The sequence below is a fragment of the Acinonyx jubatus genome, chromosome B2 (genome assembly GCF_027475565.1).
Source record: "Acinonyx jubatus isolate Ajub_Pintada_27869175 chromosome B2, VMU_Ajub_asm_v1.0, whole genome shotgun sequence".
Classification (NCBI taxonomy): domain Eukaryota; kingdom Metazoa; phylum Chordata; class Mammalia; order Carnivora; family Felidae; genus Acinonyx; species Acinonyx jubatus.
The window spans coordinates 134,592,250-134,616,993 of record NC_069385.1 but is presented as its reverse complement, the minus strand read 5'-3'; the positions used below and the strand labels follow the sequence as shown (position 1 = coordinate 134,616,993).

The window sequence follows — 24,744 nt, the reverse complement described above, 5'->3', positions numbered from 1 at the left end:
GCTACCTGAGTTTGTTCAGGAGCTGCGTCCTGAGGCTCTGGCCGGAGGGACCGTGGAGTCGCACACGAAGCAGCAGCCCCGGCTGGCAATTGAAGCCAAAACAGAACGACTTAAGACCAGCCCTGTTTAGAAACTGCTGCAGACTTTAAGCCAACTACAAGTACAGTTTGAGACTCCTACCTAAATGACGTCACGTTTGCCTCAGAAGTTATTCCCACTGAGATCTGTTTGTTTTTAAGTGAAAAGTAACCCACAATCCCACGCCTCAGAGTTTCAGTTTTGTGCCTTAAATCCCCCGTGTGTATATTTTACATAGTAAGTATACCATTTTGTGGTGTTGTCATTGTCCTAAAAATGTACTCCCAGTTTCTGTGCATTCGTTCTTTTCAAATGGCTACATGCTACTCTCTTGAGTTGCTGTGTCAGTTCATTTAAGCGTTGCTTTATTCAATTTTTTGCTTTTATTCAGATGCTTTAGTGAATGCCTTTATACATGCGTCTTTGTTCCTTAAAATTACAACACGGGATAGAGTCCTGGAAAGAGAATGATTGAGTCAAAGCTTGGGATTATTGTGGCTTTTCCTATATATTGCTATACTGTTTTCCAGAAACCTTCCCCCAGCTTACAGCAGTAGTAAAGGAAAGTGCCAGAAGTACTCCTGTGTTAGTCTGTTTTAGTGACTTCAAGCTCAGACCTTAAAATCGCTTGTTTGCATTTCTTTGGTCACCACCATCAGTTAGGTTTTACTGCAGGATTTAAAACATTAATGTTGCTGCCCTGATTTCACTCCCTTTGGAAAGGAAAATTGTAGATATTCAGGGAACCTGGTGGCATAAGCCTTTTTTTTTTTTTCTTGTTCTTCTTCTTTTAAGGTTTTATTAGTTTTCTTGCTTATAGCTTCACCTGACTTCCAAGCCCGTTCCATTGTGCTGCGATGGGATCCTGCTGAAGTCAAGTCTTACCCACATCAGTCCTCCATTTAAAGCTCCATTGTTGTATTGGAAAAAAAAAAATTTAAGCCTTTGGGGACATTTTAGGATCTAACCCCCCTTACCTCTGGCTCCGTCCGTGCCTTTCTTTCTCTCAGCCTGTTTCCACGTAGTTTGGGTCTCTCTGGGACTGTGACATGTGACACAAAATACTGCATGTTCATAAGCAGTACCCTGTCCATTGTTTATTTACATGTCTGACTTCGCCGTAAGACCACGTGGGTTCTTGGCACAATGACTAGGTCCTGGTGATTGCTCTCTGTGTCCTCAGGGTCTGGCAGCTGTGTGCAATAATACTCAATTGTTTTGAAAGTATTAGAGCTAAATTTTAGACTTTCTTCATCTTGATATTTAGATTGGCAGTTAAAAGAAGCTGCATCTTACTAAAAGAGGTTCTGTACTAACTGTGTGCCCTTAAGCTCTCACTGCCTCAGTTTGCTTCTCTGTAAGATGGGCATAACAGTGTCCGTCTCCTAAGGTTATTGTGAGGATAAAATGAGATTCTCCACGTTAGGGCTCGAAACATTGCTTCACCCGGTATTAGTGCACGATAAATTATTACCATCATTACCTTTTTTTCCATGAGGTTTTGGTGAAATACTAGAAGAAGGTGTTAACAGAAGAACAGTCTGCCTTGAGATCTGGGACCACAACCTTTCTCGTTTTTGGTTGCGTGTCCAGATGTATAGACCCAAGAGGACGGTTTTGTGCTTAGAGGTTTTTAGGTACCAGTTGTTCCTTGAACACTTCTTCGGTATACTTCAGGTAGCTTTCTGTAGCATGGGGATGGTACCTCACTAGGTGGCTGTGGGGTAAATTAAGTCTTGAGCGAAGATCAGTGGCTAGAGTTAGCTTCCCAGGATACAGGACGTTAATACTCTTTCCATCAGTAAATTCGGATGGCGGGGGTGGGGGAGCCAGGAAATAGAACGGGGTGGCTCGGTGCGATGCACTGGAAGAAGCAGGTCCTGTGATGGGCGGGTGTGTGAAGCTGCTTCCCTGTTCCCAGCGTCTGTGAGTAGCTGCAGGGGACTCAAAATAGTGTAAGAAAGAAATCTTCCTTTCAGAGACCTTTCATTATAAAAACTGGGGCGAACCATCTACCACCCATGAAATATTCAGCAGCGGAAGGAAGACCGTGGACCAGCCGCACACGTTTTCTTTGAGAGGCACGTGTATTCCCCGCCCGGTAGCCTCAGGCCACGCGGCTCCGGCTGTGTGGACAGCCCTCCTCCGGGCTCCCCCGTGTGCAGGCTGCGTGGGGTGAGAAAGGGCCAGAGCACAGCTGACCGGCAAGCCCGGCCTCCGAGGCCGCTCTGAGCAGCGGTGAGTTGAGCGGAGGAACGTCCGGGCAGCTGGACCTGGGATCCTTTCCTTCAGAAAGTCCAGTCTCCCACGTGTCCGTAATCCTCATTTTGAAAGTGGCACTGACCGAATTCATTGACGCTTTCCTAAGCACTGTCCTACGTAGGCCTTCTGAATCGGGGAAGGCGTCCTGTCATTCGCCTCTCTCGGGAACACCGCCCCGGATTAGGGCATGGACTTTGGGCAAAAGAGGACGACCTCCTGTACCGAGAGGTTAGAACGAACGGACGCTGCCAGTGTCCCGGAGCGGTTAGTGCTTACTGACTGAGAGTCACTGACTGAGAAGACCGCTTGTCCGTCCCTTTAGGAAGGGTGTCTCGAGGATGGTTGGAACCACTGAATGTTCCTGAAGGGCAGCCAGCTTACCTTGTTGGTCCTGAGGTTGAGAAAATGACATCCAGGGAGATGGATCTCGGCCCCACATCTGTTTAAGAAAATAAATAGGCTCTGTCCTTTTAATGTCAGATTCATACCAGTGGTGATAAATTATAGAGCATCTGAATGTTTTTGTCTTCCTCTTTAATTAGCCCGTTCCACCAGAATTTAATTTTGCCGTTGTGTATGTGTTGTAGGGATGGGGGAAGATTCAGATTCAGATTGGCTGTTTACAGTAAAGAAGGAAGACCCATTAGGCTTTGTTGTATAATCTTGTTAAAAATATATATATATAGCCTCATCATCATTGGGGTAAATGGGTTTGAGTGTTACCGTAGCCTTGTGCCGGAAAGCTGTGTATTTATTTTACTCGTCTCTCAACTTTGTAGCCGTGGGGAGGACGGTAGCTGAAGCATTTGAATTGAAAACCAAACTGCTGTGTTTTCAACAGGATGCATTCAGTTTACTCGCTTACTCGGATCCTTGGAACAGCCCGGTTGGAAATCAGCTTGACCCAATTCAGAGAGAACCTGTGTGCTCAGCCCTTAACAGTGCAATACTAGGTGAGTGAAGCGTCACTGCAGCCAGAGTGTCTGCATATTTGAGACGGGATTCGTATTTTGGTAAACTCTTCACGTAGAAACCATTTCTGCATTTTAAAAAGGGTAAACTTACTTCAAAATAGAGAAACCTTCCCCTCCACCCTCTCAATTCCAAAATTAAATGGATTCAAATAGAATAATACAAAAAAAACCACAACGGTATATTGGGATCATACCCCGGGAAGTCTGGAAGATGGAAGTCTGTGTGTGCATGTTGTGTAAGCATTTTTGGGCTGAGCCACACACACCGCAGCTTCCGCTGTGCTTAAGATACGGACACGAGGGACTTCCGGGTGACGTGTGACTGCCCTGCCAGCACCAGCCCTTGGAGTGGCACCGTATTTGCAGGAAAGTTCAGCATATTCAGCCGTATTATGCCCTTACCGGATAAAAAGCGAGGGGCGGGGGAAGAGAGCGGCAGTTTCGGTAGTGAGACTTCGCTAGAGGCGAGCACGGAGGGAGACCGGTTTGCCCTTCCCCTGGTCGGTTGCTGTCCCTGTAAGCAACTCACTACAGAGTATGCTTACAGGACTCATGTCCCGAACAAATACTTTTTCTGTGAATGCTATAACATTCTGTGCATTTATGTATAAACCGTACAGGGCGGTTTACGTGAAACTATGATCTTCTCTCGGAGATTCTTTTCAAAGGTAACTTAAAGAAGAGTGGCTTTTGACCTGACTTTACAGGCTAAATCCCCAGGTAAAATGAGGCTCCCACTCCTGCTCGGCCCTGTTACGGTTGGGAGCTTTATAGCAACACGTTTCAGACCATTTCAGGTGCGCGAGAGCATCGCCACGAAGAGCGAGCAGGGAGACCTGCAGCGGGCCAGGGACCGTATGGCTAGAATGTGAAGGGAGCAAGTGTTCCTACATGAGCCTTATCTGCTCTTACAAAGTTCATTACAGTTGACGCTCGAACCGAGTGGGGGTTGGGACACCAACCCCCCAGCACAAAAATCCGCGTGTAACTTTTGACTCCCCTAAAACTTAACCGCTGCTGGCGGGAAGCCCTGCCAAGAACAGGAGCCCTTGATAGACACAGATCTGGTATGTGACGCGTGTTGTGTTCTGGATGCTTACAATAAAGCTGGAGGTGAAGAAAACCGGAAGGGAAGAGCCGGCTACATCCCTGTACCGTATCAAAAACCGCAGCTGGAAGCGGGTCTGTGTAGTTCAAACTGGTGTTTCTCAGGGTTCGAACTGTGAATTCTTTGTGTTAAAGTAGAACAGTGGGGGGGGGGGGTTGCAATAACGGTAAGAAAAAAAAAAGCGTCTTTGGTGGGGTTTCTATAAATTTAGAATCTGTATATAATAAATCACGTGAATTTTCTCTGGTTAACGTGTTGTATTCTCTTTGGTTATATGAAATCCACTTAGCTCTATTGGTAAAAACGGAACTCAGTAGTAATGCTGAGATTGTAGGGCAAATTATGGTTTACTCTAATGGTCTTTTTGAAATCACAGCCTTCATATTTAAGGATCAGATTTGTGAAGAATATTTGAAGTAACCAGTTTTCTTGGAATAGTTTATGTCGAGTTCTTTAAGGTAATTCAGTGATTAAATATGAAATTTTGTAGGGCCATTAAAGATCTGTGTACTCTCACTGTGCTACCTGGTAGATAGGTTCAGCTGTACCTAGTGCTTAAATTTATATTCATAGGATTCCTGCAAAATTAATGACAGGCTTATTAATATAAATTACTGTAGATGAATATGTGAATATTTATAAATACCATGCTATTTTATGTAGTACCATCTGTAATTAGTGCTTAAAGTTGTTACATATTAATTGTATGTTAGTTCTTGTCAGTTCCAGATCCAAAAAGAATTTAAAGGTGCTTATAACCACATGCCTCCTGATGCTTATCTTCCAGCAAGGTTACTTCCCTGTGAACCATCAGACATTTTGGAAAAAAAAAGCTTCCTTTTCCATTTTTTATTCCTTTTCATGTTGATTTTGTGTAAAACTGAAATTGTTCTGGACTCAAGACAGAACTATAAAGTCCGTCCTGCTTAGAGCTGGCAAAAACTGTAGCACCATCAAAGTGTAGCTAAACAGTGTCTCGCCAAAGAATAGCCAGGACTTTATTAATCCTAACCCACAGACCCCTTTTCAAACCATACTTTCTCACTGATCTGTGTACCTTTTCTTACAGATTTCCATTCTTAAATTCTTGATCCTATTTTGTGTTCTTTTGTACCTTTAAATCCTGAATTTGCTTCCTTTATTTTTTGGTGCCATTCTTTACGGAACTTTCTCCCACCCCATTGCAACCTTGGAATCAAAAGTAGAATTAAATTGGGGCACCTGGTGGCTCAGTCGTTTGAGCGTCCAACTCCTTGATTTCAGCTCAGGTCATGATCCCAGGGTCGTGGGGTCGTGCCCTGTGTCAGGCTCTGGGCTGAGCGTGGCGCCTGCTTCAGATCCTCTCTCTCTGCCTCTGCCCCCTCCCCCACTCACGTGCATGCGCTCTCCCTCTAAAATAATAAAAATAGGATAGTATGGAGTGTGGCCTTACCTGCCAGTATCATGGTCTTTGCCCTTTGTTGTCCGCTATGCCTACAAAGGACTGAGGAGTGATTTTATTAATTGGGAATCTAATCAACTTAAAACTTGGACATCTCCACCCAGGGAGAGATCTTTAGGAACTTGGCCAGTTTCACCAGTAGTTCATTTTTTCATTTCTGGCACAGAACTTGAAGTCTTGCAGACTTCTGGTATGTAGGACACGGAGAACAAATTTATCGGCAATTTAAAAAATATTTGATCTACCAACCGTAAGTCAACTCCCTCCAACGTTGTAGGGTGGTTTTGCTTTTGTCTTGCCTCACGGCCACCGTCACCATTTGCTCCCTAGAAGCCCAAGCAACATTCACCAATATGCCTTGGAGACAATTAGCCTCTGGTGGGTTCTATCCCCAGAAGGGGAGGAGTTTATCGGTGAAACTTTTACTTTAAGCCTGAGGCCTTTTCCGGTTAGGTCAAGTGACTTAAGTCAAAGAGAAATACTAAATAGTCCTTACTCCCCACTGTAAGTATCAGGTAAGACCGGACCTCTTTCCCATCATAGTTAATGTGGAAGTTTTTAAGTGTCGAATTCTGCAAGAATTTTCCTTCAGAGTCGAATACTCAGTACCCATAGCACCTAGTCTGAGTAGCAGGGCCAAGACGTTAATGACTGGCTTAGAAATGACCATTGCTAGTGAGGTAATTAAGAACAGTATAGGCAGGGGTACGTTTTCAAGTAATGCAGTATTTTCCCCGTTGAGAAGTTTTTGGGAAATGTCTTGCTAATTGCTGTTTCCATTTTTAATCATTTTTCCTCAGAAACCCACAATCTGCCAAAGCAACCTCCACTCGCCCTAGCAATGGGCCAGGCCACACAATGTCTAGGACTGATGGCTCGGTCAGGAATCGGATCCTGTGCGTTTGCCACAGTGGAAGACTACCTACACTAGCTATGCATTTAAGGAGCTCACGTGTACATTGTGGCATATAGTCAACCTGGAAGTAGACCAGCTCTGCTGATTTGAAATTTAGATTTTTTAATTATGTACTGGGGACAGGTTTTTGTCGCTTTACATTGCTTCCTAGTTTACAGCATGATGCAAATGATTTTCTAACTTGGTGTTAGGAGAAATTATTTTCCATCTTTAACCTCTTAGTTGTCTAAGAGTTCAATATTACTGAATTTCAGACGTTCAAATTGATCATCACAAATCCTTTAAAACAATTACCTAAAAGAAACCAAAAAATCCTGCCGCCTTTGTTTGGGGGAGAGGGGGGAAGGAAACGGAACCAGTTGTGTTTGTGTTAGCATGTGGGTGATGTAAACTTCAATTTGGGAGATGCTCTGACCCCCGCTCCCATATAAGCATTCAATCAGTGTAACTTGCAAAACGCATAAACATCCGACAGTTTGAATTTATAGTGTTGATGGAAGAAATCATTTTTAATGTGTACTGTAAAACTTGAAATACTCAGGAGCTGAGTGAATATGTTTGTTGCTACTTACAATCCCGACCTGTTAGTCCCAGTAGTTTTGTTTTAACATGGTCTTTTTCAACTTTGTTTCCTGTTTAACTACAGACGACTTCTGTTGTAGACTCACAAGTTTAACTGTTGTATTATAACAGTATTACATGTCAACAGTGTGGTTATGACCTTTATTTATATAAAAACCAAATATTTAGTCAATTTACCGTGTCTTAATTTAATCTTTGTACACCTTCCATTTTTAAGTGCTTAAATGAGTACTATATTGCAATAAAAATGTAGTGATATAATTAACCAGCCATTAAAAATTTACTATTACAGATACTAGAGTGTCAATTGAATTTATATATTAGGTGCCTGCACGCTTCTAATGCAGAATTAGAGCAATCCTCTAAATCTGAGTTCTGCAACGCAAGACTGCCTTCGGCTTACTGGCCTCCCTAGAGTAGGGTCAGGCCTGATGCTGTGGGTGCTGCCGCGAGAAAACAGGCAATTCATCTCCTGTTTCTGTAACTACAGTAGGAACGATGGCACGTGGCCTGCCACCAAAGCACACCCGCCCAACCTGGTTAGAAGTAACACTTAACCAGGATCACCAAATCCTCCGGCTAATGAACTCTGCACGGAGGCTTCCATCTTCCTCGAGAAGAAATACTTACTGCACTGAGATACTGAGCTTTCAGGTACTTCCTTCCTGTTCCATAGCCTGGGAAACAAATGCCCCTCAGAGCACCAAAACCTCTGCGAGACCAAGGCAGCTGAGAGCTGCAGCTGAAAACACCCCAGGGCCCACTTCTCTCGCCCTGCTGTGCACCCAACACCGCAGGTGGAAGACGAGCTTTCAATTAAATGCGCAAACGCTCATAAAAAAGGGAAACCGTTCTTTTGAACCGGTTTGTCTTCCAACGTCGTTCTCAGAAACTACGAGGCAGGACTGTCCTGAAGGATGAGAGGTGATGGGGTACTTCCCCCCAACAGACCTACGAGTTTTGCAGTAACCCTTCAAAACTCTTTATAAATCATTTATTAGATCTTTTTAAGAGCATTTTCTAACCCAAATAACTGAGTCCTACACATACAAGTTCTCATCCTTCATTTACTTCATTTGATTTACTTCTTAGAAGTTTTCATCTTTCTGACCATCCACCGTCTTTTAAACCTCTTCGCATTTTGTCTTTTCTGAGTTCCTAGAATAGAAAATTTTATACAGTAAGAATATTGGATACGAAATTCGCAAGAAACAATTCCAAAGTTTTCAAGATTCTATGAATGTAAACACTAATCAAATTGTACAGTAGATACACCACGCTGAGCTATGTTTTAGAAGCAACTTCAAGATATTAATACACAAGCCATTGTAAGGAAAAAACGGATATCTCACGATTATTTAAGTATTTACTACCTCCTTAGAAGAAAGTGTGCAATATATAAAAAGCTGAGGGAGCGGAGCTGGATCTTACCCCAAGCATTATTCAGAAACTGGGCTGCAGCCTTTTTCACTGGTAACCTCTTATGTTCAAGAGACAGGAACTTATTTACTAGAAAAGAGAATTATCTATCACTTCTTTGTTTAATTTGCAGTAAAAAGTGAGACAGACGGTCTGTAAAGAAATTACCAGTAGTTCTGTTGGTTCCTGGACCATATAAAGAATTCTGTACAAAGGCTTCTGCTGCCTGCTGTCTTGAATCTCGCAGATCTTGACCTTTTAGCCTTAGAGCCAAGTAGCTTTTATCCTGGCTGGTGACAAACACAAAAGGTCAAAATGAGCAAATCTGAGAACATGCGGAGTTTGAAAATAAAAAGTGTTTTGTTAGCTGCTTAAAGTGAAAAGGGGAGCCCGGGTGGCTCGGTTGGTTGAGTGTCTGGCTTTGGCTCGGGTCATGATCTCACCGCTCGTGAGTTCGAGCCCCGCGTCGGGCTCCGTGCTGACGGCTCGGAGCCTGGAGCCTGCTTCGGATTCTGTCTCCCTCTCTCTCTTCCCCTAACCCACTCACATTCTGTCTCTGTCTCTCTCTCAAAAATAAACATTAAAAAAAAGAAAAAATTAAAAAAACCCCAAAATCCTAATTTTCTGTAAGTGCAGATCGTGAATAAAATGACATCACTGGGCTATTTTACTACACACAAATAGACTAACGTTTCCATTTTAGGAGGCAGAGGTCTTATTTTTATGCAAATATCAGAACTGGTTTTCCCATAGAGAAGGTAATCTGAAACTACTATAATGAAACGATTTTCCCCCCACAAGCCAATACTCTCTCTCAGGTCAGCTTCACATTCTCTGAAAAGAAGAAAGACCCTCCTTACCCGACAGACTGTACTTTTTGTACTTTAGCTTTCTTGGAATCACTTCCTTTGTCACAGTCTTCATTTTCCTTCTGCAAATTCGCTAAAAAATTGAGTTTATATATGTAAAACAAAGCAGGAACATTTACTGGACTGTACTTTAAACATCCACTAGTACCAATCTGGGTGCAATCTTTATTTGTAAGAAATAGAGACAACGGGCCAAGCTACGCTTGGCCGGGCCTATTCCCACACTCTCTCCGGGCCAAACATTTGGCTGCAAATATCTGCAAATGTACCCGACACTTACAAGAGAAGTTATTTAAATGAGAATAGTTCATACCTTCTTTCAACTTTCCTGATGATTTCTTGATGCTAAGGAAGAACAATAAAAACACTGATTGGTAAGGCAGATAGCAACGATGACCCCACTGGTTAACACAATTTCATCTGCTTTTACAAAGATCTCCCCTTTGCATTACCACCACCCTCGGTTTTTACTCAGGATCGTTCATCAGTTTTGGAAGCAAAAGCCCTCCCCAGGGCACTGCTACCAATTCCCAAACTAGTAATACGCTAGGGAGGGAGTATCTTCTCAGAAGTGAAGATCTCAAAGCCTATGAGCAAACTTCAGCAGAAGCAGATTGCTGTGGTTAACAGTAAAGTGAAAGACTTCAGGAAAAACGAGTTCTGTAATACAGTATTCAAAATACAAAGTGAAAACGTGGTAAGACCGCCTCCTTTTACTCGGAGGAATCACAAAGGGTTAATTCAGCAGTTCAGACACAAAGACAAGGATGGAGACCAGGACTAGCCTGGAAGAGCAGTGGTCTAACGAGAGGCCAATGTGAACTGACAAAACACAACAGGAGACTCCCATGTGGAAACACCAGCACAGGAGAAAAGCTACACTAAGGATCTGAGGTTGGTTTTTAAGGAGGAAAGGGGAATGTGCCCCAGGTAACAATTGTTAGTATGTTTCCTGGTAGTGTTTACAGAACTTGAATAGCTCTTTGGAAAAGCCTTTTACTGAAAATTTTGAGAACCGCTGGCCTAGGCAAGAAATACAGGACTAGGGGTGTCTGGGTGGCTGTCCACTAAGCGAGCGGCTCAGGTCATGATCCCAGGGTCGTGGGATTGAGTCCCAGCTCGGGCTCCTGAGATTCTCTCTCTCCCTTTCCCTCCCCCTCCCCTCCCCTGTCTGCACGCTCTCTTAAATATTAAAAAAAGAAAAAAACTACAGGACTAAACTTCTGAACTTAATAAAGCAGTCAGGAGAGGCCAGGAGAATATGAAAAAATTGCCGAGTATCTGGCAGTCTAAATTTATTAAGGTTTGATTTCGAGGGCTGGAGGAGGCCGAGAACTACTGCACTGGCCTTTACACATTCGGCACAGGGCACAGCTGCTAAATGAGAGGAATGAAACAGAAGCCGGGGAGCGGCCAAGGCAAGCTGTCGAGGGACAAGAGGAGCCTCAGAGCCTGCGGATGTGCCTGCTACTCCACTAGCCGATACAGTTCAAGACATCATTTTACTCACCACCGTCTCCCCTGCCCTTAGTACAATGACAGGAGCACAACCGTCCCCTGACTGAACACACTGGAATCAGTAACTCGGAGGCTAGAGTTTGCTGTGGGAATGAACACAAAGTGGTGGGGCACCTGGGTGGTTCATCCGACCTCGGCTCAGGTCACGATCTCGCGGTCCGTGGGTTCGAGCCTCGCGTCGGGCTCTGTGCTGACCACTCGGAGCCTGCTTCGGATTCTGCGTCTCCCTCTCTCTCTGCCCCTCCCCCGCTTGCTCTCTCAAAAATAAACATCAAATTTTTTTTTAAAAAGTGGCAGAAGACTGAAAAGTGGAGTTAATTCCCTCCACCTTTCCCACCAAATCCAACCACCTACTGTGTAGCTTTCTGTCTTATTCTCTTTATTATTATGTGGATTCAAACAAACGTGTGTACCCGTATAAGCATCCAAAGACAGGTGTCTAAGCAAGGCGTATATAACAAGATCTATTACTTACTTAGTCTGTCCGGCTGTAGTTAACTTCTCTAGAATGTTATCCGGAAGGAGTTTCCTTTTCTTAGATTAAAACATTTAAAAGTTAATCAGAGGTGAGATACATGACACACCCTGGGCTGCTTCTCAAGTTTCTGGCTCTAAGGACACAGCTTTACACCTAGAGCAAGAAATGAATTAGGCTGAACCCTCCCTGCCCCTGCGATCTCTACGCTGTGGAAGGAGTGGGCCCAGGAAGCTCAGAACCTGTAACGCATTCTTGGGAAGACTGAGCCAAGACTGGGAAGGCTGGCCCCTGTATTCCACCCCAGAGGTCACTGTTCTGCGATGAGCGCAGTCAAGTCACGTCCCTCTGAGCGGGCTGTCTGTGGCCAATCTGCCAAACGTCAGACAGCAAAGCAAAGATACTCCAGGTACAGCCTTCACTTTGCAAAGTACCTCAGCAACCCAATTTCGGGTAAAGAAACGACCTCCGCGAGACTAAACCACCAGGCTCGTCACGGTGAGCTGGTACAAGGGGGAGAACCCCATGATCTCAAACTCCCGCCTCTTCCCACTCCCATTTTCAATCGGTGGACAGCAAAGAGCACGAGCGCCTTGGCTTTCGCCGCTGTCCCCAGAAATATTAGCGACTCTCCCTGCCAAACCTGGGAATTCTGCCCCGGCCGGGGTGCCTTTGAAACGGAGACGCCTCCCCAGCCTCTAACCTTTTGTTCGATGAACAGCTCCTCGCGTCGCTTCCTCTTCTCCTTCAGGAGCGTTTTGTCCCTGAGAGAAAGAGTGACAAGTCAGTGCGGGGCGACACGCGCGGGCCGGGGTGGGGGGGAGGGCGGCTTCTCCCGGCCGGCTGCGGGCTCCGAACCTGCGCACCGACTCCCGAACCCGCCGCTCCTCCTCTCGTGCTTCCGCCTGGGCGCTGGCGAAAGTCAGCTCCTCCGGGGCCTCGTCGTCTTCCTCGTCGTCCCCTTCCTCGTCGTCTTCCTCCAGCGGCTCCGCGGCCGCGCCGCTGCTGGGCTGCCCGAGCAACAGGCCGTGCTCCGCCTCCTCCTCCTCCTCGGAGGCGGGCTGGCCCTCGTCCACCATCGCCGACGGCGGGACGCGGGACGCGCGCGGCCGCAGCTGCACCATGGCCCACACAGCGCCCGGCCGTCCGGCCTCTGACCCGGAAGCAACGCGCAAGCGCCGCGTGACGCAAAGAAAGAGCGACGCGAGTTAGGCCGCCCCCTGCAGGTGCAGATGCGAAGACGGCCGCGCGCCAGCAGAGGCGCAGGCGCAGAAGGAGGAAGGGCGTGGCCTAAAGAGAGCCGGCTGTGTTTCTTTCGTCTCTGTATGTAGGATGTTTTCCTCGCCTGGGATCCCACCTGGATTCCTCTCCGCCCCGCAGCAGTGGCTCGCGCTCCGGCTGCGAGAGCGGGCAGGGATGGGGCTCGTTTCCAGGAGGGGAAGAGCCATCGTGAGACGTCCTCCGCTGGGAGGCTGGCAGAAGGATTGGCTGGCTCCCCCCCCCCCCCCCACCTCCGGTCCAGTGGCCAGCTATGCCAGCCAGTGCCCAGAAACCTGTGACCGCAAGCCCCGGCGGCCCTAACCTACCACGGGGATCCGCTTGGTCCTGTTAATCTGAAAAAATAACACTGCCGGTTGTTTTACCAGCGAAAAATGGGTTTGTTCAGGAATCGTAGAGAGTTGCAACCTCCGACAAACAGGCGGTAGGCAAAACCACAGCAAGTACCCCCAAAGCGTGGATCGCTCTTTATAAAGGAAAGGGAACCTTTGGGTGGGGCTGTTACAAACTAAAAGGCCATTGGAGTAAACTGGGAGTTCAAACTAACAGTGGCTTCTCATTGGGCGAGTTGTCACGCTGTCATTGGCTGGGCTGTTGCTGGGGGAAGACGAAAGCCTTTCTCCCTCCTGTAAAGCAGCATACACCTGCCAGGTCCACTGTTGGATTTGCAAGTAAGGGCAAGTGGTAGAGCGTGAGACCGCCCTTGCCCAACTTCCCAGCTCCATTTTAGTGAGGTTTCTCTTTATTAATTTTCACAGTCTAATTAATCAGTATTTGTAGAGTCAGCTCCTTTCACTCCCTGCACCCCAAAGAAGTGGCATTTCGAAGGGAAGAATTGTAGCAATAGGACCTCCATGCCTTCCAGTCCTTCTGTCGCCGACAGGAACAAGTTGACAGATGCAGGTTTCAATCAATCCTCAGCACCGAACATGTGCTTGGCAACCTCAGCCACCAGGCTCCCCTGACCACCTGCCCTCTGGACTGTCCACACCTCTGTTCATCGTTGTTCGTCAACACCACTTCTGACAGCTGATCATCGGGCACCCCTATTAGGATGTAAGCAATGTGAGAATAGGGTCCTGGTCTGGTTCCCTGCTTTAACCCCAGGAGCCTTGAACAGTGGCGGGTGGTCGCAAATCCTGAATCTGGTAGAAGAATAACTTCACCGTTACTTAGTGAATGCAACCCGAGTGTTGTTTATATTCTCCGCCTCCGGGTATATTTTGTCTCTTGGCACACAGGGCCCTTCCTGATCTCTGGGCTTATCTTCTCCCACCCATTGCACAGCACTAAGTGATTGGTCACTCTCTGAACAAACCAAGCTGTTTCACACTTGCTATGCATTTGTACACGCTGTTTCCTTTTCTGATACTCCTCCACGTGGAACTATTTATACTTCAAACATTGCCACCAAGGCTGACCCTCTTAGATTTTTGTTTTAACGTTTATTTATTTTTGAGGCAGACAGAGACAGAGCATCAACGGGGGAGGGTCAGAGAGAGAGGGAGACACAGAATCCAAAGCAGGCTCCAGGCTCTGAGCTGTCAGCACAGAGCCCCACGCGGGGCTCGAACCCACGAACCACGAGATCATGACCTGAGCCGAAGTCGCAGGCTTAACCGACTGAGCCACCCAGGCACCCCAAGGCTGACTTCCTCTTAAAGTGCCTTAATATCTACCCTATCCCCTCTCCACCCATCTCTAATTGCATTCTTCCCTGAATCTTGGGCATATTACTTCACTGTAGTTGCCACACTGTAAAATAGTTTACGTAACAGTTGTCCCAACCATTCTGTGAACTCCTGGAGGGGTAAGGTCCATATCTTGCCGATCATCTTATTTCCAGTGTCTATCATATGGGAGCCATTCAGTAAACATTAAATTGAATTAAATAATGCTACCTCACAAACATTTTGTATTTTCAACTCTTTCTTTCCATCTTCTCTAACAAAACCAAAACGTGAACAAAAATGAAAAAACACGAATCAAACTAAGAACTAAAACTAAAAAAAGCCACTGGTGCCAAAGGCCCAGGATGAGAAGAGTTGCAAAGAACAGTTCCGAAATACGTGGGCTTTCGTCAGATAGAAATTACAGGTTAAAAATGTAATCAGACTCGCGGGGCATGCCTGAGTGGCTCAGTCAGTTAAGTGTCTGACTTTGGCTCAGGTCACGAGCTCATGGTTCATGGTTTCGAGCCCTGCATCAGGTTCTGCGCTGGTGGCGTGGAGCCTGGTTGGGATTCTCCCTCCCTCCCTCTCTGTCCCTCCCCCACTTGCACATGTGCGCACTCTCTCTCTCTCGCAAAAAAACTTGAAAAAATATATATAATCAGACTCACTGAGACAGTATGCTGACTTCTGACATCGCTAACCCTCGGAAAATGTATGCATTTAACTTTGAGAAGCCCAACAACAAAACTATTAAAAGTGAATGATGAAAAGTGGGAATCGAGCCCTCAAGATGCTTGGCCAGTCTTTCAGACTCCTTGTAGGTTATGAACACCCCTCTTGCCCAAGCAAAGAACCTCTGGGATTTATGAAAAGCTATGACTTGCAAATGCAGTACAAAGTTTTATGTGACCGTGTCTTGTCTATTTCTACGAAAGCCAACAGTGTAACATTAGATGCGGTTTTGTAAGGGGCTGAGGCAACGTGGCCCAAGTGTGTGATCACCCAGGGAACCCACCTCATCTAAGGGACCCAGGTAGGGCTGACCTCCCTCCACTGTTTCCTAAAGACCACTCTTCCCGGTCCGGCCAGACAGCAGGCATTCCGGGACCTTGGGTGTGGCGTTAGATGGTGAGGCTTGAGCAGGAGCTGTATTTTTACTACTTTACTCCAAGGTAGAATGGGCATAATTTTTTTAAAGTCCACAGGAAAAAAAAAAAAAAGCTTCAGAATTCAGTGTCTGGGAAAGCTTGGTGGGCTTTTCCACCTTACACAGACCATTTGCTTCTGTGTTTATGTTATTGAGAAACAGCGATCACGTCCCCCTTTCCTCCTTGGCTGCTAAGAAGGCCAGCGCTCAACTTTAGGCAGCTGTGTTTGCCCTTGGAGTCCATATATTTGCATCATTTATTTTTTTTTTAATCTGGATTTTCTATCTTTTTAGAAAAATTTTTTAACATTTTTTATCTTATTTGTTTTTGAGAGACAGAGACAAAGCCTGAGCAGGGAAGGGGTAGACAGGGAGGAAGACACAGAATCTGAAGCAGGCTCCAGGCTCTGAGCTGTCAGCACAGAGCCCGACGCAGGGTTCGAACTCATGAATTGCGAGACCATGACCTGAGCCGAAGTCAGACGCTCAACCGACTAAGCCACCCAAGTGCCCCCTGATTTTCTGTCTTGTGCTACTTTTCTCTTCCTTCCTTGCATGACTTCTTGTTGTAGGGTTACCCCACGCACTGTGAGGTAAGACAGACAAACGAGGAAAACACCGAAAAGGAAAATCCCCCAACAAAGACATCTCTTGGGGTAGCATCTTTATACAATAAATCACCTACCGTAGAGAGTGAGTTTATTTTCCACCAAAACTTGACAAAAATTAGAAATACCAAGGTTTGACCCCTCTACTCCTATCTTTGCCCAGATAGCAACAATAAAATCAGCACAACTGCTTCTTTAAAAGAAAATCTAATCACAAAAATATCCCCTTCCAATAACCAACCAAACACATCAGAGATATCTTGTGTTTAAGTTCACACAAAATAACATTGCATCAACTCCACTGTTCATTGACTTCTCCCTCTAACCACGTTTGCGTGGTTCCTTCTAAATTGTTCCTTCTAAATTGCCATCACTTATCATCAGGTGGGATTCCAGCCAGGGAATCGGAGGTTATTTCTAGATTTTCTAACATTTAGCTCACCATCCCCATGATTGTTTCGCCTCTGTTTGTGGCCCGGTACTTAGTTAGATGTGCCACAATTTCTTCTTTCCCCGGGGCCAATTAAGACACATTTTCAGTTTCATGAGGAGCAAGGGCTTCAGGAAGAGTGGTACCGCAAGGCCCCTGGAAGTGAAACCTGAAACAGGACAAATACAGCAGAGTTAGGAGCAAAATGAACATACGACTTCAGCTGCTCACACACTGCGTGGTTGTATCCAAAGTAAAATCCCAAATCTCACAAATACGGTATTGTGAACTTTGTCCCCACTCTTGGCAAACTAGCTTCTGACAATTCTAGATGTAGACATTTCATTACAGGTCGGCCACAGAAATCAAGGGGATTTAGTTAGGAAAGGAACAGCCTAGAATTCAGGTGCCATAAACACGAATTTTATTTTAAGGGGTAGGGGAGACATAATTGTAAAGTGCATTTTATGACCGTATTGCCAACCTCATAACTGAAACTTGAGTTTTACAAAATCTATATACTACATTAAAAGAGCATTTTCGTGCACTAAAGACAAGAGAAGGGCGCCTGGGGGGCTCAGTTGGTTAAGCTTCCAACTTCGGCTCAGGTTATGACCTCACGGTTTGTGAGTTTGAGCCCCGCGTCGGGCTTGTGCTGACAGCTCGGAACCTGGAGCCCGCTTCGGATTCTGTGTCTCCCTCTCTCTCTGCCCCTCCCCTGCTCACGCTCTGTCTCAAACAAACAAACATAAAAAAAAAAAAAAAAAAAAAAAAGACTAAAGAAAAATAACCTCATGGACCACACAGACCATGAACATTTTAGCTGAACAGGCCCCTCAAGCGATCCACTGGACTTCACGACTAACTGACGTATATACAGTCAGAAAGGAGAAAGAAACAAACATAAAGAGCAAACAGCAGGGACAAAGAAGAAAAATTAATGATTTCGGCTTCCTTTGAGGAAAAACACAAAAAATAAGCCCAACTCTGAATGCAGGATTAGGAGAATCCTGTAAAAGTAGGATTTTCTAGTATGTTAATAAGCAAGCCAACTGAGCACAACTAAAAATGGAAAAAGCACATGTTCCATGTAATTCAGCATTCATGCTGCATTTTTTAAAAATTGTTTAAAATGTTTACTTATTTATTTAGAGAGAGAGGGACAGAGAGACAGACAAGAGAGGGGCAGAGAGAGAGAGAGAGAGAGAAAATCCCGAGCAGGCTCCATGCTGCCAGCGCAGAACCCAACGCAGGGCTCGATCTCCCAAATTGTGAGATGACGACGTGAGCTGAAACCAAGAGTTGGATGACTGAGCCACCCATGCGCCCCATATCGTTTATTGCTGACACAACACAAATTGTGGACGCCTTAGACCTCAAACAGTCTTGTCTCTGGACAGAGTGACGCTAACGGATGTCCCCACCCAGGGACACCTCCACTCCTTCCGGCCACCTACAGTACGTTGAACACTGGCTGCCAGAAAGCTCCTCACCTGCACGGTTGAAGCCCCTTGAGGACCTTCCAAAAATGCCAGCCAGGCACGGAGAACTTATAGGGAATCCCCACAGCCTCAACGTGCACACGTTTTCCTTCCTGAGAAAGTGGCCTTTCACCTGCCCCTTGCCCCGTTCAGTTTAGAAGGAACACTTTCCAAGAGCAAGCCGAGCCCCTCACCCGCCTGGAGCCTTCCCACGATGCCTTATCACAGAACGTGCAAACTTTCGAGGGGCCAGATAAAGGGGCGTTTGAAATGTTGGTGTGCATCTCAGAAAACAAACGGTTTCCGGAGACGGGGTGACGACACATCCTTAGGCAAGTAGGGGCCACTCCGTTCCTGTCTTCGATAAAACCGGATAGAGCATCTGGCCCGATAGGGCCGTCGACAAGATCACTAAATGCGATTCAGTAAAAGTGTGCCCTCCCAGCCCTCAGACTAGAGAGAACAAGAGACGCAGAGAAAGCCAAGTGCAAAGAGAAAACGGTATTTTTTCCCAGGAGGAGCTGCAAAGGATCCTGACAACCCCCCTTCTCTGCGTGACTGCTGCTTTGTTGTTGTTGTTGTTACTCAGGGAGGAACTTTGTTCTCTAAAATCATAAACTGCCCGAAACTGCTGTTGGAAATGACAGCGGTAAAGGGTAAGTATGCTCAGAGGATCTAAGTCACCGTGCCACTGACCAGCAGCCTTGACTTCCAATCCCGGAGCAGACCTTCAGATAAAGGGCATCCGGACACAGCCTTCCACGTCTACCTTCACTTTGCAGGCTCCAGGGAAACAGGACCCTGTGCCCACGCTGCCCGCCAGACTGCACCTGACCCCCTTCCACACAGCCCTGCTTGCCGTTCCGTCTCCCCAAAACAGCTTTATTTAAATTTCACCTAAGCTCTACCCTCCCTCCAAATCCTGTAGTCACGGCACCTTTTCCTTCGCATGGGGACATGCACCATGTCCCCCTGGGATGCGGTCTCCCTCATTTGCAGAGAACCAGTAAACTTGATCTGACTACAGATTTGTTTCTGGTGACTGCCGGTGGATTGGGCAGGAGCAACATAAACTGTCTCCTTCTAACACTTAGCCGGGGACACGGGAACTAATCCAAAAAGTTCGTGGCCCATGCATCTATTAAGAGATGCGTTTTGGGGCACCCGGGTGGCTCAGTCAGTTAAGCATCCGACTCCGGCTCAGGTCATGAGCTCACAATTCGTGAGTTCGAGCCCCGCGTCGGGCTCTGTGCTGACAGCTCAGAGCCTGGAGCCGGCTTCAGATTCTATGTCTCCTTCTCTCTGACCCTGCCCCACTCCTGCTCTGTCTCTCTCTGTCTCTCAAAAATAAATAAAACATTAAAAGATGCGTTTCCAATAAAATTTCACTTTTATGGAATTATTAGTCAAAATTTATTATTTATGTGTTGTTTTCAACAGCTATACCACAAATTGTTGTAGCGATGATTCAATCTGGAGAAATTTTTCAATAGGACAGTCTTTAAGTTTTAAGGAAACGGAAAATAAAAGATTCATATCATATTGTGCTACAGAAATAGAGTAGTTAACAAAAAATATTTTTAAGCATAAAAATATATTACATTAATATGAATTTATATAGTGAAAGAACGGAAATAAAAGTTCATCCCGTCTCGGCCTTTTGGCTAAGATCAAGTGTGGAAATAAAAGTTCAAAGAGAAGAAGAAAAAACGTGAAGGCTGTGGAAAAAGGGGGCAACCTGAGCATCTCAGTCAGCGAAGCATCTGACCTTGATTATGGCTCAGGTCATGATCTCACGGTTCATGAGATCGAGCCCCACTTTGGGCTCTATGCTGACAGAAGGGAGCCTGCCTGGGATTCTCTCTCTCGCTTTCTCTCTGCTCCCCCCGCCCCCCACCCTGCCGCTCATACTCTTTCGCTCTCTCTCTCTCTCAAGAAAAAAAAATTTTAAAGGAAAGGGCTTGTATATCTATTTTGTAAATAGATGACGGTGAGTATCAAGCAGTTGTGACACTTGAGACTGGATACATTTAAAATCATGAAGGGGCGCCTGGGTGGCTCAGTTGGTTAAGTGACTGACTTTGGCTCAAGTCATGGTCTCGCAGCTCGTGAGTTCCAGCCCCGCGTCGGGCTCTGGTGCTGACAGCTCGGAGCCTGGAGCCTTCTTCGGATTCCGTGTCTCCCTCTCTCTCTCTGTCCCTCCCCCTCTCTCTGTCTCTATCTCTGTCTCTCTCTCAAAAATACATAAGCATTACAAAAATAAAAAATAAAACCATGATAATGGCGGATTTGCTTATAATGCATTTTTATTATAAAATTTCAGTATTTTATTTCTAATACACCTAGAATCACATGGTTTTCAACTCCAGTAAAACCTTGGTTTGCGAGCATAATTCGTTCTGGAAAGATGCTTGTAATGCAAAGCACTCGTATATCAAAGTGAATCTCAAGAACCATTGGCTCAGTTGCGATCATGTGACGTTCGGCTTCACCTACTACTCCTGTTGCGAGACATTGCTCGTTCATCAAGTTAACGTTTATTAGAAATGTTTGCTCGTTTTGCAGAACGCTGGCAGAACAAGTTACTCGCAATCCAGGGTTTTACTGCATTCCGATACAGAATGTTAGATGTCAAGTTTAAAAAAAATACAAAAGTGCTTGAAGACTTGTGTTGTAGCAGCCCCGTGCACCACCCCGCCTCCCCCCCCAGCAGTGGGCGACCAGGTCCACTGTGTTTGTTCTGGAATCTGTTCATGCCACTTCTAACGGTTACTGTGATTACTACTTCAAGTAAAAATTGTGTAATAAATCCCCAAAATATAGTTGTGAAGAGAGGGTTATTCCTAGGAAAATTTGTTGTTAGGCTTTGGAAAGGCACGGCAGGTCACTGAAAGTAATTCTGTTAAATTAGCATAGGTGGCAAAGACTAGGGAGGAAGCCTGCTTCACAAATTTCTTTTCTGTTAGTTCTGTAATTTCTTTTCTGTTAGTTTTCCCCTTCTAAAAAGGAAAAAAAAAAAAAAGGCAGAAAAATACCTAAACCAGAGGCTGTAATCCAGTGTCTTCCAAGACTCCCTGATGAGAACAGTCACCTGGGCTGCTGGTCAAATAAACAAATAGTCCTCTCGCCCCAGAAAGTCTGATTCAGAAAGTCTAGACCAGAGCCTTGGGATCGGACTGTTTTTTGGTGGTCTGTTTTGTTTTACAAAATAAGGGTTAGGGTGACTTAAGAAAAAAAAATTTTTTAATGTTTTTATTTATTTTTGAGAGAGAGAGACAGAATGTGAGCAGGGGAGGGGCAGAGAGAGAGAGGGAGACACAGAATCTGAAGCAGGCTCCAGGCTCTGAGCTGTCAGCACCAAGCCCGGCACGGGGCTCGAACTCACGAACCACGAGATCATGACCTGAGCCGAAGTCAGATGCTTAAACAACTGAGCCACCCATGCGCCCGATTTTTTTTTTAATGTTTATTTATTTTTGAGAGAGACAGAGGCAGAATGCGAGTGGGTTAGGGGCAGAGAGAGATGAAAACACAGAATCCAAAGCAGACTCCAGGCTCCGAGCTGTCAGCACAGAGCCCGACGCGGGGCTCGAACCCATGAGTTGTGAGATCATGACCTGAGCCGAAGTCGGACGCTCCACCGACTGAGCCATCCAGGCGCCCCAAGGGTTAGGGTGATTTTTATCTGCAGGGGCTTGGGGGGGGGGCGGGGGCCGCTGGGAGGATTAAGAGCATGATTCATGCAAGAAAGGCAACTGCATGATCAGCAGGTCCCTGCTCAGAGAAATGGCCTCCAGCTCCATCAAGCAAAGCGAAACCAACCAAATGAATGCACAGTGTTTTGCTCTAAATGAAAATATTTTTAATTCAATAAAATTAAATCTCGTTAGGTATCTTTAAGTATGCTTTATTAAGGCATATATGTGTGCCTTTTAAATTGTTCTTACTCTCAGTGACTTTTTGATGAACAGACCAACAAGGAGCCGAACTGCCTGAACCAAGCTTAGGGCCCTTCCTACCCACCCTCAGTGCAGCCAGGGGGAGCACTGGACTTCCTACCCACTGTGGCCAACCGTAATTTAAAAGTATACTCTTTATACTCTTGCTGAGCAAATACATAATTAAAGCAATTTAGAAAACCGGTTTCAAAAAAACCACTTTTTTTTTTTTAACATTTATTCATTTTTGAGAGTGAGACAGAGCACGAGCAGGGGAGGGACAGAGAGAGAGGGAGACACAGAATCCATAGCAGGCTGAGCTGTCAGCATAGAGCCCGACGTGGGGCTCGATCTCACGGACTGCGAGATCGTGACCTGAGCTGAAGTCGGACGCTCCACCGACTGAGCCACCCAGGCGCCCTTATAAAACCATTTTCTAGGGGCGCCTGGGTGGCTCAGTCGGTAAAGCGTCCGACTTCGGCTCAGGTCACGATCTCGCGGTCCGTGAGTTCGAGCCCCGCGTCGGGCTCGGTGCTGACGGCTCAGAGCCTGGAGCCTGCTTCGGATTCTGTGCCTCCCCCTCCCTCTCTGCCCCTCCCATGCTCGTGCTCTGTCTCTGTCTCTCGATATTAAATGTTAAAAAAAAAACCAAAACATTTTCTAGCTAAGAACTCAGACTTATAAACTGTACTGGCAGTTTGCTTTCTTTCTCCCCTCCCCTCGCCCCCCCAAAACAAGTTCCTTCCTGACCTTCCTGACCACCTCTTCGCCCTCCCTCCCCCTACTCCGGCCACACTGACCTCAGTGCTGGTCCTCACACCTCCCAGGCGTGCTTTGTCCTGGGGTGGGGGGGGGGGGCTCTGCTCCAGGTGGTCCTGTGTCTGGAAAGCTCTTAGCCAGACAGTCCCCTCAGCTCACTCTCTCATCGCCTCCGAGCCCGTGCAGATGTCTTCTCAGTGCGGCCTGCCCCGACTACCCAGCTGAATCCTGCAACCTGTCTGCTCCATTCCAATTCGACTTTTGCTTTCTGCCACAGCCTCCAGCCCAGCTGCTCACCGGCTACAGTCTTTGCACATTTATTCTGCTTTACTGCTTACCGTCTGCCTCCACCATGAGAGGGTCATGTTCACACAAGAGATTTTTTTGCTTGGTGTCCTGACGTATCCCGGCCTGAGCCCCTAGGGCCGTGTCTAGGGCATTATAGGTGCTTAGTAAATGAACACCTGTGGACTTCAACTAAATTCCAAAGTTTAGAGAAATTCCAAGATGAACAACATGGTGATCACAGGGCACGGGGGTGGGGGGAGAGGACCAGGGCACTTGGACGGCCCAACGCATCAGCCTCCTGACAAGCAAACCTCATTTCTGCTTCAGCAAGTGCACAGACCCTCACGTGCCAAGGACCCCGGCGCTGAGTGAACAGCCAAGAACCCAGAAGCCGAAGCTGAAAGTGGCTCATGTCTACACTAACCGTAATGGCTTGTCAGAAATCATCCGCGACCACCAGCGGGGATGGGACCAATGACAAAAACAAAACCGGAACTGATGAACACCTTGAGGACATTAATACATTTCAGTGGGAGGCAAATTCTGTGACTCTGTCTCTACGTGAGAATTGGGGCAAAGAATCTAATCGACGCGTGCTCGGTCTAAGACGTCCTGTGAGATCCACGTTGAAAGTGTGGCCCGCGTTCCTGCCCCGCCTATTTGGGCAATAAGGAAAATTAGGCTAAAAGGAGACATTATCCCAGCTTTTGTTTCTCTCATTCACCTACAGTAGTTGTTGGCAAAGCCTTTCTCTGTGAAGAGCCACAGAAGGCATATTTTAGGCCAGACGGTCTCTGTTGCAACGACCCAGTTCTGTTGCTGTAAACACAGGGCCACGGCCGAGTGCCAATAAAACTTTATTTACAAACACAGATGGCCGGTGAATTTGGCCTATGGGAGGCAGTTTGCGGAGCACCGACCCAGAGTCAAATCCAACCAAAATCTATCACGCGTGAGCTGTTAAGAGAAAATCCTGCCCTTGTCGAGCTGTGTGTTCAAACACTCGATCGCCCCAGCCCTGGTTCCCCGTTTGAAAAGCTGAGAAGGGGTGAGAAGGTCACCTACGTCTCTCCCAAATGCCACCTTTGAGGACTCCTAGATAAAAGCACGACTGTCTTCGCCCGTCAGCTACACCCATCTGGGAAAATTCCCAGACTTGGTGGTACAACCAGCCTCAGCTGCCAGAGGGACGAACGAACAGCAGGCGGTTCTTGTGGTAGGTGCTGGTCACTGGGTAGCTTGTCAGACTTGGTCAAGGCTTCCAAGATTTTGGCCGAGACGGAGCAGCAGCGGAACCGGGTCTGTCGTGTTAGGAGGCCCCGCTTATGCAATGATATCATGATACGCCACGATTCTCTTCTCAACCTGCAGGGACAACTGGCAGGTTCAATTTCCTCTCACACGAAGACACACACAATGCCTGCCAGTCCCTGCCGGTCAGTCCGGGGCATGAAAGGTAGAGGCCAGCCCTTGGCTTGTGCAAACACTCTCCTTTTATTG

At 46.5% G+C, this 24,744-nt stretch overlaps 3 protein-coding genes across 8 annotated transcripts in view; 1 reads left to right on the top strand and 2 right to left on the bottom strand.

Annotated features, from left to right (window-relative positions):
- RANBP9 (RAN binding protein 9) overlaps window positions 1-7,656 on the top strand; it is a 90,440-nt gene extending 82,784 nt beyond the window's left edge. The window contains exons 13-14 of the mRNA XM_053223170.1: window positions 3,182-3,293; window positions 6,664-7,656. Of these exons, the coding sequence (XP_053079145.1) occupies window positions 3,182-3,293; window positions 6,664-6,794 (243 nt within the window). The 3' untranslated portion in view covers window positions 6,795-7,656. The remainder of the gene's footprint in view (window positions 1-3,181; window positions 3,294-6,663) is intronic.
- A 685-nt stretch (window positions 7,657-8,341) lies between these two features.
- On the bottom strand, window positions 8,342-13,111 carry NOL7 (nucleolar protein 7). Its single transcript, XM_015071357.3, has 8 exons — window positions 12,501-13,111; window positions 12,346-12,406; window positions 11,643-11,701; window positions 9,963-9,994; window positions 9,641-9,722; window positions 8,949-9,070; window positions 8,793-8,870; window positions 8,342-8,519 (listed from the first exon to the last, which is right to left on the bottom strand). The coding sequence occupies exons 1-8, from the start codon at window positions 12,764-12,766 to the stop codon at window positions 8,443-8,445; spliced, it is 777 nt and encodes a 258-aa protein (XP_014926843.2). The 5' UTR covers window positions 12,767-13,111; the 3' UTR covers window positions 8,342-8,442.
- A 3,311-nt stretch (window positions 13,112-16,422) lies between these two features.
- SIRT5 (sirtuin 5) overlaps window positions 16,423-24,744 on the bottom strand; it is a 39,552-nt gene continuing 31,230 nt past the window's right edge. For all 6 annotated transcript variants that reach the window (XM_015071373.3, XM_027040319.2, XM_027040318.2 and 3 more), the window contains one exon: window positions 16,423-16,947. In XM_015071373.3, the coding sequence (XP_014926859.1) occupies window positions 16,872-16,947 (76 nt within the window). In that variant the 3' untranslated portion in view covers window positions 16,423-16,871. The remainder of the gene's footprint in view (window positions 16,948-24,744) is intronic.

Excerpts from the sequence above, each read along its gene's own strand:
- NOL7 (XM_015071357.3), bottom strand. The coding sequence starts at position 12,766 with ATGGTGCAGCTGCGGCCGCGCGCGTCCCGCGTCCCGCCGTCGGCGATG. Across the intron at positions 9,723-9,962 it reads ATCAGGAAAGTTGAAAGAAG|CGAATTTGCAGAAGGAAAAT; the intron begins GTATGAACTATT and ends TCAATTTTTTAG. Across the intron at positions 8,520-8,792 it reads GTTTCTGAATAATGCTTGGG|GAACTCAGAAAAGACAAAAT; the intron begins GTAAGATCCAGC and ends TTTCTATTCTAG.